At 33.0% G+C, this 11,735-nt stretch overlaps 1 protein-coding gene across 2 annotated transcripts; it reads left to right on the top strand.

Annotated features, from left to right (window-relative positions):
* Positions 1 to 1,826: 1,826 nt before the first annotated feature.
* LOC143072720 (multiple inositol polyphosphate phosphatase 1-like) lies at positions 1,827 to 11,345 on the top strand. Of its 2 annotated transcripts, XM_076247814.1 has the most exons (4): positions 1,871 to 2,960; positions 5,269 to 5,390; positions 6,555 to 6,664; positions 9,999 to 11,345. In XM_076247814.1, exons 1-4 carry the CDS (start codon positions 2,141 to 2,143, stop codon positions 10,441 to 10,443), a joined length of 1,497 nt encoding a protein of 498 aa, XP_076103929.1. In that variant the 5' UTR covers positions 1,871 to 2,140; the 3' UTR covers positions 10,444 to 11,345. The 2 variants fall into 2 exon arrangements, with proteins under 2 accessions (XP_076103930.1, XP_076103929.1); XM_076247815.1 differs by lacking the exon at positions 6,555 to 6,664 and having other exon boundaries at positions 1,827 to 2,960; positions 9,999 to 10,129.
* The last annotated feature ends 390 nt before the right edge of the window (positions 11,346 to 11,735 follow it).

Raw genomic sequence — 11,735 nt, 5'->3', positions numbered from 1 at the left:
TTAGCCGCAAGTATTTATAATAAGCATATTTTATATCAAACTCGGACTACAATTTGATTTATTGTGCAATTTCCAACCGTGACCAAATTTTATTTAAACGGGGGCGTTCAACGACATTGACATTACCCTTGAGGGTCTCTATGATAAGACCAAACCATGACTGAATAACTATATTAAAGTCTTTAGGAACTTGAGATGAGGTATGATCTTGTAGTATTGTTATTTGTTGACTAGGTCTGGAACATTTTTCGGTACAGTGGTCTGACATTACACTATTCCCTGCCCTCGATATCACCTGTTGTACTCTAGGTTGTACTGCTGGGGCATTAAACACCCATAACTAATAAATAAATCCTTCATTTGCATTTTAAAATGTATATCAATAATCGTGTAAGAATTTGGCTATTGTTGAACTGACGAACAAAAATAATAGTTGCTGGGGCTCTAAATTACACCAAAAATGTAAACGGAAAAGATCTATTTTACAAATAATGATAATGCTTGAATGATGTGTGTTGTAAAATTTAAATCTGCTGTAAACCAGAAGAGACTGCACAGCAGATGTAAAAAATAATTGCATCTTATCATTCTGAAACCATATTTCACATCATTCCCTTTCATACACTAGATCTTTCTGATGGACAGACGGACGGACGGACCGAATTGTAATGAAACTAAAACTGTTTTCGCCGCTCGCGCATAATACAAAGACTTATTTAAAAGAGATGGTGGGCTTTTTTTCTAAATTGTTTCCCAGTCTTCAGCTATACAAGGACAGGAACAGAGATTCATAGATATACATACAAAATCTGCATTGTGTAAGAATTGACTATATATCAGGAAATGAATCACCGGAATTGCAATTTAAGAAATACTTCGTCTGTTTAATTGTTATAAATGCAAAGAGTTATGAGCGTGGTTATGAGTCAATGTAGCAATGCACATCATACGATGAAAGTATTAGATGCTTAGTTCACGAGGGCGTCAGCCCGATAGTGTGTTTCTAATTAACACCAAGTCGAGATATTATGATTAATGCAAAAGGATATATTTCATTACTTGAGGAGAGGGTCTTATATATATATATATAAAGTAGGGATTTAGAAGGATTGCTAAATTTCAGTATTGAAAATATTTGAAAATATAGGATTTATATCTTTATCAAAGTTGTTTTAAAGAGATATATGCGTATATATTTTTTTCAGTTGACAAGTAAAAAATTAAGTTTTATGTTTTTTATGGTTTACAGGTGACACGTTTGTTTGAACTCAATGGGCACTGATTTATTTTTTATATTTATACTAGTTCGTCATAATAACATATTTTTATTTCCTGTAAATAATCGGAAACGTGCAATTCAGAAATGTTTTCATTTATAAATGTATAATAACCTATGCATAACTTTAGGACAGTAACACGACCCAAATTATAATTTGAGCTCTGTCTGCGTTTCATAAAATTTACCAGTGGCGGATCAGGCCAAGGGGGGGGGGTCCGGGGGTTGGAACCCCCCTTTTTTTTGGCAGATCAATGCATTTGAATGGGAGCATATAGTTGGACCCCCCCCTTTTACTCTGTGTTAGGACACCCCCCTTTTTAAAATGGCTGGATCCGCCACTGTTAACATAAAGCAAACTTAAGTTAGAGAACAAAGTCTAAAGGGGCATAACGTTAGAACGGCCAGTGACTCACAGCCCAAATTCTAACCCTGTCACGCTTAGCATTATGTTTGAGTTTTATACAGTTTGAAAAGGAAAACTTAAGTTAAAGCGTGGAAACGGAATTTTTAAATTTATGTAGATTTGAAGATTTAGAAGGATTACTTCTAATTTCAGTCATCACACCATTTGAAAATATAGGATTATCTTTATCGAAGTAATTTTAAAAGAGATATATTTGGGGTTGGGGTACCACTTTGTGAGTAAATTTATCATTGGTGTAAGATTGCAAATGAGACAAAGAATTAATTATCTGTACTTAAAGCCAAACTTCTGCCAAAATCTTTCTATCTTTGAAACAATCTCATTCTGTGAGATATTTTAAGTAATATGGTATCAAAATCCCTGACTTATGATAAACAATGATACAAAATTAATGGGACATTAATTGAAAACAACAACTTTAAAACTGCCGACAGCACATGTTACAGTTCATGTTTACAGTTTACACATTTATATGTGCTCGGCATCAGGTAGGTAAGTGCAGTCTTTCATTGGAATTTAATGTGTATATTCAACATTTTCTAGAAATGGAATATATCATTATTTTGACAGTTATGTTATTTTCAATTACCAAAGTGATTCCTCAAGACAATTTAAAGAAACCTATTTTTAATGCTATGACTCCGTATTTTTGGGTAAAAAATATCAATGAAACTATTCCGGAGGATAGAGATGGATCACTTATGTATGGAGGACATTCGTGTCAAATTACAAATGTTCATTACTTATTCAGACACGCTGCCAGATACCCATCTCTACCATGGATACAAAAAATGGATAACATCTCCACAATTCTAAGAGAGGATCCATTTGTTGTTACAAAATATCCGTTTATAGGTAACTGGAGAACCCCATTTCCAAAAAGCAAACAGTATCAACAGTCTGCCGTTGGAGATAAAGAAATGCTTCAGCTCGGGGAAAGATTCGGAAAACGATTTAGAAACAATGTACGTAAAAATGCTGGCAAGATTATATTTGAAACGACTTCGAAAAATAGGACAAAGCAAAGCAAAAGCAAGTTTTGTCTGGGTTTAGAGAATGTGATTGGTAAACAGTCAAATACAACATCTACAGACGATAGATTACTGAGGTATTACGACTACTGTGGTAAATACATACAAGAGATTGACCAAAACAATGACACTTTAACTGAATTTTACAAATTCTTAAATGGAGTTGAAATTAAATCTGTCGTCAACAAAGTAAGACAGAAAATTGGAACTTCTGAAATCGAACCAGGTAATTTTGTATATTATGATAATAAAATTAACGGTACCAATTTTCTTGCACCAGATGCGCATTTCGACAATACATGTCTCTTCAATGATGCTCGTGGCCAAAATATTTGAAATTCAAAGCTTATATAAAAGATGAAGAGCTATAATCCAAAAGGTCCAAAAAGTATAGCCAAATCCGTGAAAGGAATCAGAGCTTTGCATGAGGGAGATACATTCCTTAATTTATAATAACTTCTTTCATTTTGTAACAGCAAAGGAGTAGGTCCAGTAAGACCCCTTTTTGGCCCCAAAATATAGCAGTTTTACAAAATTGTCAAAACGTAAACTTTTAGTTTTTTTTTATTGGACAGTAGAATGCTTCTGCTACATAAATATGGGCTGTTTTTGACAACACAATGCACATATATCGGGTACTAGCACCATTAAGTCATGCTAAATTACTGAAATCTTCACAATTCTAGCATTTTAGCTAAATTTTAGACAGTTTTCGTGTGAAACGAAAGTGGCCGCATTCATGTTCATCCTTAATATTGAAATGTAAGTTGTATTTTATGATAATACATAACATATATAAAGGTTGAGGATGAACACGGATGCGGCCACTTTCATTTTTGACAAAAATCATCTGAAAAGTGACATTTTTCGGCATATTTGGTAGATTTTTCATATTTGAGCTTGAATCGGGTTGTTTTTAATGACTAAATCAGTTAAAATCTTTCACATAAATTAATTGATTCAAATGAAATAGACACTTAAGTGTTTAAAAAGTCGTCAAAATCTTTCGTAAGATGAACCTGAAATTTGAGGCCAAAATCGGTCCTTACCGGACCTACTCCTTTTAATAACACAAAAAAATCCGTATTTTCATGCCAATACCGAAGTACTGGCTACTGGGCTGGTGATACCCTCGGGGACTAATAGTCCACCAGCAGAGGCATCGACCCAGTGGTAGTAATAAAATAAACGGTACCAATTTTCTTGCACCAGATGCGCATTTCGACAATACATGTCTCTTCAGTGATGCTCGTGGCCAATAAAGTGCTTTTTGTCAGACGTCGGATTTTGTTCGAAAAATTTGCAAAAAGCAAACACGTCATGTGATGTCCAGCTAACCATTGGTTGAGAACTATATATACCATAATTCTTATTAGTTAACATGATCAAACTAAAGAACGATAATTTTAAAAGAAAAAAATGCAATGTGTTTTACAACATGTACTATTTATTTGAAACCAGGTGGAGACGTTGCAAAGATCATTGCAATTGTAAATGTTTTCGTTAATTTAGTAAAGAGATGAATCTAAAACAGATATTTATCGGAAACCGGATATTTATCAAAACTATCGGACAAAATAGAAATGAGATAGCACTTTTTTCGGCTTTTCTTTTTTTCCCTCTCATACAAAAATGTATCCCTCCAAACTAAACATCCAATGTGAAATGAAATATACGTTAAGTATTCCAGACTCTGAATAGAACAGGTTCACTGCGAAAGAAGAGTTAAGTTATATAATTTAATGACACAAAGTCCCTTCATGTTCGTATTTGGCGAAGAAACAACGTTGCAATTGCTGCTGTTAAGCTAGATTCATGGTATACCGCCATCTTGGATTGAACAATCACAGTAAAAAAATCGGTCTAGTTATTTACCTAAATCTGCAAATTTGGAGACAGATTTGCAATTTAATGGTTAGACTGTTCAATAAGAATTGGCAATTTATTGTATAATTCAAAATATTTAAACAAATATAATTTTTCTTGCTTTTAAAATCATTTTTTTCAAACGAGCCATTTAAGGGAAGATAACTCTTTTAGTAAAAAAATTATACTGGACAGATAGGGAATTTTTTCTTTTTACTTGTAGCAAGAAAACGAGTTCGGTGACACCATTTTTTCTTTTTATTTTCTTAAAACATATTACAAAACCTATCTTTTCACAATTTATTTCAAAATTCTATCTCATAGATTTTTTTTTACGCACACAAATGAGTTTTTCCATGAACAATCTAACCAAATTTAGGCAATTTTGAACGACTCATAGCTTGAAAAATAGCACGGTGACCACTACTTTTTATTATATTTTTGAAAAGAGCATATTAAAATCTTCATTCTGGCTAAGTATAAATTCTGTCTCAAAAAATATTTACTTATGATCTACCTTAAGCAGACCTTAATTTTACACGCAGTAATGCATATGTCATGACACTGAACTTTTCATTTTCCCTAATGTGTTGTTTTGAAATGACTATATATTACTTGACTATTTCGACACTTATGACCGTTTTTATTATATGTCTTTTTTTTTACAGAGGAAGTTGTTACCATTCAACAAATATGTGCGTTTGAACTTGGTATGTTTGAAAAATCAAATTGGTGCCAATTCTTTGACATGGAAGATCTACTGATCATTGACTATCTTATTGACATTCGTGTAAGTACTTATCATGATACATGTAATTATAATAGTAATGCAAACTACTACAAAAGAACTTATTTTTACTTTAAAGTAAAGCATATAAAAATTGCGAAATTAACTATTTTTCGTGCTTTTGGTGGTCCTTTTAATTCGATTTAATGTTTTGACGTTTCAACTCTTTTCACTACACTTCCACACATTTTTTTTCTTCAAGAATAACAGATTTGGTTTCAATTAAAATTATTGGTCGTTTTAAAATCTGACTGGAAATTTATCTGCTGTACCTCATACATAAAGCAATTAGTTTTAGGTAAATATGGTAGATGTATATTTACTTTTTCTCATTGTTGTGAAGGCCGTACGGTTACCTACAATTGCTTACATCGACTTCATTTGAACTTTTGTGGAAACTTTTTTCCTTGGCAATCATACCACATCTCCTTATTTTTATAATACTAAACGTGCGAGATGATAAACTGATCAGATTTACTTTTTAGTAATAAAATGTATCGACAGATTGTAGGTATTCTTAAGACCACCAATAGTGCCCCTTTTAGAGCAGACTTGTTCCTGTATCGTACTATGCTATCATTGCCAAACTCAGTAAAGAACCGTCTAAATTCCGTTTACATGATAAATTGAACTAACGCTTGCCGTCTTGAAAAAATTGTAAAAATTGCGACAAAAAAGACGTTCTTTCGTTCGATTTGTTTTACATTTGTCTTTTCTAGCTTGCTATGCGGTATGTTTTTATATTCATTGACGGAAGCCGCGCGTTGACCTATAGTTTCAACTTCTACAGCATTTTGGTTAGTGGGTGTGACTGGCAATTATACCACATTTTTTTTACATATTGACCAAAAAAGACATAGGAAAACAGTATGACCATAAGATTTGAAAGTACATATATACAGAGTATACAGTGGCGGTTGCAAACAGACGTGTCTCGGGATTGGAACCCACTTTGTGTTTTACAACTAATGTTTTAGGATAGGGACATATGTTATAACCCCTTTAAAATGGGGGTTGGTAGTTTTCATCTGGCACTCCAGCTTCCCCCATTAATGAAAATGGACCAGCTCGAAATAACACGATAGTGCTGTAAATGGCGTTAAACACCAACCAATTTATCAATACTATAGTAAGTGATTATTTTATGGAAACTAATTTCTTCTTTAGAACTATTGGGAGATGGGATATGGCTACAATATTAATTGGCAGACATCTTGTGCATACACGTCACGGCTGTTTAAAATGTTCAGAAATGTTATGAATGGAAAACAACACAAGTGAGTATATGCTATAGGTAATTTAGTAATGTGAAAAAGAAGATGTGATATGATTGCCAATGAGACAACTCTCCAAAAGACACAGACACTAACAACTATAGGTCACTGTACGACCTTCAACAACAAGCAAAGCCCATACCGCATAGTCAGCTATAAAAGTCCCCGAAATGACAATGTAAAACAATTCAAACGAGAAAACTAACGGCCTACATGTGTTCATTATATGGATATGCAATGGTCGTAAATACCTACATGGCATTATACAATCAATCATCACCCACTATATTTCCTTTGTAGTGTTTAACATATTTATGATTTATCGTGGTCACGATGACAAATTATCTCACCAACAAAAAAGACAAATAAGTAAATATCTGAGAGTACTTGCAGTTACTGGCAGCTAACTTAAAGTCAATAACAAGCGTATAAATGAATGTGTGTAAGTGTGTTATTGTCTTTCAAAGTGTTGAATTGCAATAAAAATATCAGCCAGGAATTGAAGTTAAGATTTGGCAATGGTACCCCACAGCTTAAAAACAATTTATATAGTTCTATACAAGAAAAGCAGAAACTTTGTGAGGCCACACCAAATTTAAGGGGCCATTGGAGAGTGGGCCGCTGCTAAATTGAAGCCTGATCAGCCCAATTCACCAGACAGTATCCAAAAATATGAAACATCATTGTTTTTCTCGTGTTTATATTAAACGAAGCAGTTATCTAAGGCGCTTTGGATGTGGAAATTATAAATGGGGAAAAGTGAGAATCAATCACATGGTAAAACAAAATCTCCAAAATGTGTGTTGCGTTTTTAATATGCGTCAGTATGTAATGACTTTTTGTTGTTGAGAGAAATATGACTATTATTTCTTTACCACCAATCTTCTTACAGCCACCAAAGACATAAAAGAAAAATAAAATCACGTCTGAAGGTTTTTAGACTTCTGTCATCAGTTACACAATATATTCTATACGTTCTAAGTTTTTTTTCTGGTAAATAATACTCCTTCTGCCCTAAACGTGTCTCAAACTTATCTGTAGCGTTTTCCAACGCGCTTGTAGTGTATGTATTACGTGCGTGTAGCGAACAGGTATACATACACTTGGCAAACGCTAGAGCTAGATGAAAATTTTTATGCTGCATAAAAATTTTCTGCTGTTATAGCGTTTACCAAGCGTATACCTTTGCATTTCGAAGTACTTCAAACTTATGCAGCGCGCGTCTAACGATTGTTTAGCGTTCCTCTTGTTGCACCTAACGTATACGGATTTAGTCAATTTTCTATGTACGTCTGGTGCACGTCGGTCTATACGCCAATGTGTGACGCCGGTATTAAGGAAATGAAACTCTTAAACATTTTGAACCTTAATATATTACATCTTATTAAATGTTTGTCAGAGAGAAAAGGTCTCGGAACGGCATTCAGAAAACAATTAAATTTGTCTACATCAAGCAACTACATTTTTAACAAACGGTTTCACTGCTAAACACTTTAATCTTAAAAGTAAGAATGATTAATGGCTTCTGTTAAAAAGTGCCCGAAATGAAAAAAATTGCCAAACGGGTTTTAATTTAAAGCTGACATTTCCTTTAGGACACGGTTTATGAGTTATACCGTCCAGTGCCTTGTTGTTATATAAATAAAAAATGATATTAGGTGAAAAGTTCAATATCGAGTTTGGTCTTTTAAGTTTTCTAAAACCTGCGATTGGAAATTGTGCGTACCATTATGAAACGCTTTTGTCAAGTAAATTGCCTCGCATTGCGCATCGACTCGAGTGTGGGAGTACGTGCGGGTTCGATCCGAAGCCTTGGTTAATACAAAGAATTAATCATTGGCGTTTACTACATAATACGTAGCAATTGAAAATCCAGTTCAGAATCTAAGCCTAGTACAAAGCAGCATTCATACTCTTTGGTACCACATTTACAGTTTATCATCTTATATACATGTAAGGTTTGTATAACTGGACGTTACACCAATCCACCCATCAAGTAATTTGCACATGGACATTAGGCGTAATCGGTCGTTGCATATTACCACTATAATGAATTTCTCTTCGGTGTTCCAATATTCTGTCATATTTCAGAATGCACTGAAATAGGCATTTGTCGTAGACAGAAAAATAAAGCGATCGTCTTTAAATTAGTAAGTAAATGTCAAAACTGACAGACGTCCAAACATATTTAATCTAATTAAAATCAGATCTTTTAACAAACTCTGTTAGACTTATTGAAACAAATCTAAATGATCAGAGTGAAAGATCTTAGTTTCATCATTTTGCAGAATTCTTTGTAATTGTTTGCCATTTTATATATGCAAGGGTCTGTAAGAAAACCAACATTTTAAAACATTTATTATTAAAAATGCCGGGAAAACGTGCAAAATATACAAAGTAAAAATCTGTATGAAATGCAAGGAAAGTATTAGATGAAAGCTTCCATATTATGATGTGAATCTTTTACTTTTCAATATATAATTTTGAAACAATACAAAAAGAGTACTGTTTTCCTCAACAGTTAACGATCCGGCAAACAAGTAAACTTTTTGCATAAATGTGGAAATGAGCAAGTAATCCACTAGCACTTTGAGTAAGATAATCATAAACGGGAACTTTAACAAAAATGAGTGATTGTTTCATTTGTTTGCATCAAAATGACTACTATAAGGGAATTAAGGATGTACTTAGGTGAGGTTTTGGAATTCGTGTCGAATGTTCGGACTCCTTGGGATTTTTCCATATAATGCAAGGTAAAATATTTTGCCCCATAACACCCATTTATTTTTTCATATAAGTCTTAATAGCTTATGAAAGGTCATTTACCAAAATTTTAGAAGATTCTTAATTTTCTTTCTTTTGTTTTGAGACCCAAATAATACCAATGCAAATATAAGGTAAAAAACCGAGTCAGCCTTTTCCCGCCATATTTTAAATCTTAAATATCTCGAAAAAGAGGTCCATGACCTATCAATATTTTAAGCTTATTTTTATCCTTAACGAATGCTTTTCCAGCTTATAGTATCAATTTCAAATTCTTAATTTATTAATTTTTACCTAACCTCACCTATGTACATCCTTAACTCTAAAATGGGAAAAATAAATCCGTATACTAGATTTTGCTATTGCCTTGTATTATGTTTATGCTTACTTTCTACTAAATCTTACTTGGCAGTTATCTGTATGACTTTAAATTGACATTGAAAATTGATTATTTCTGGCCTGTTATAATACAGAAATCTTGTCATTTCCTAAATCTAACATTTTTGTCTATCTGCGTCAAACAGTGCTGATATTTAAAATTAAATCTATTTTACTTATACTTGATACATTTCAGTGAGACATACCCAGAACCCTTTGTTATACAGTTTGGACATACTGATACTATTATTCCACTGTATACAGCTTTTGGGTTGTTCAACGACTCACAGAAACTTTTAGCAGACAATTACCTGATGAACAAGAACAGAACATTTAGAACAAGTTTGATTGGTCCATTTTCAGCCAATCTTGGTTTTGGATTGTACAAATGTGACACAACCATGGCTTACGTTATTCGATTATTTGTAAACGAGGAACCAGTAGTTATTCCGGCATGTGGACAGACCAGTTGTCTGTTTTCAGAATTTGAAACGTATTACCATCATCTTGCGAAGTGCAATGTTAAACAGATATGTGAAATTAATACCAACATGACCGGTAACAGTTTCATTATGAGTTCAGACTTGTTGCTGGTATTGCTATTGACTTATTTATCTTGTATAATGCTACTGTTAAAATGATATTTCTAGTTATCATTGATTTTACAAAAAAAGTAATGCAAAATATATATTTTGCAATATTGAAAAAAGAACTATAAAGACAGTCCGAGACATATATACAATCTTTGCATGTGGCATTAAATCTTCAAAACACAAGAAATGTTACAGTGTTTGTTCCAAAAGAAAGAAAAAAAAAGGTTACAAGTCATGGTCAATATAATCACCAAAATAACGTTTATTTGTTTTATTAGCGATCTTAGTTTACACCAGATTTCCCTATTTCAATAAGGATATTGTTGCTTTTTTTATAGCTTTCCAGAGGAGTTTTTGTTGGGCGGAACAAATATACATTTATAATTTCAAGTGCCCCGGAAGATCCAACATTTCCTGCTTCACTATAGGAACTTGCACCAATCGTGTTGCCGTTTACAAGTAAACATTCGGTGACAAATGGTAATCAGCGATATCATAATCGCGGAAAAGGTTATAACAAAACCAAGTAGCAGTGAGATTGTCTATAAAGTGGACATCCTGTTTGATTTATAGTAGTATGCTAGCTCAAAACCGAAAACGATCTTGATGAAAAGTATTTTTCTCCCTTTAAGTGTTGATTCAAAACACTATTATAGGATTTATAGTAATACAATCTGTTTTTTTCTATGCATATTCCAATGATAAAAATGTTCTAGAGCATTTTTTTGTAATTCAATATTCCACATCTCATGTCCTCCTATTCATAACATGTTCGGATGACTTTAACAATGATCAATATCGCTTTTATGACCACATTAACCACCTCGCTGAAGTACGGCCATTATTCAGTTTTTATTTTTCCAAACAATGGCATGAGGATTTTATTGCACATTATTATATTAGATCGGAACTATTGATAAAATAATACAAATTAAAAACTGAAAAAATAATCAATGGCTATTTATTGTTCATTAAACATATAATTGCAAATCGAATACAAAATTTAAAAAATGAAATTGAATAAACCGACAGATAAATACACGATTTCTATGGATGCCATCAAGAACTTGTTGATTTTTACAATATTCAAGTGTTTTAGAATGGAATAACAGTCAAATTCGATTTCGACTGGTTGATTTTTTAAAGTATCTAAATTTCTCAACTTATTATCTTGTGAATGATAACTATATATCACAAATTCCCCAGACCAAGAACTACTGCATCTTCCAATAAATAAGATGATGTGGTATGATTGCCGTTGAGACACTCTCCCTCAGGACATATAAGTCAACAACCACAAGTCACCGTACAGCCTTCAACAATGAGCAAAGCCCATACCG

This window comes from Mytilus galloprovincialis, chromosome 4 (assembly GCF_965363235.1).
Source record: "Mytilus galloprovincialis chromosome 4, xbMytGall1.hap1.1, whole genome shotgun sequence".
In the NCBI taxonomy this organism is placed as follows: domain Eukaryota; kingdom Metazoa; phylum Mollusca; class Bivalvia; order Mytilida; family Mytilidae; genus Mytilus; species Mytilus galloprovincialis.
This window is presented reverse-complemented; position numbering and strand designations above follow the sequence as displayed.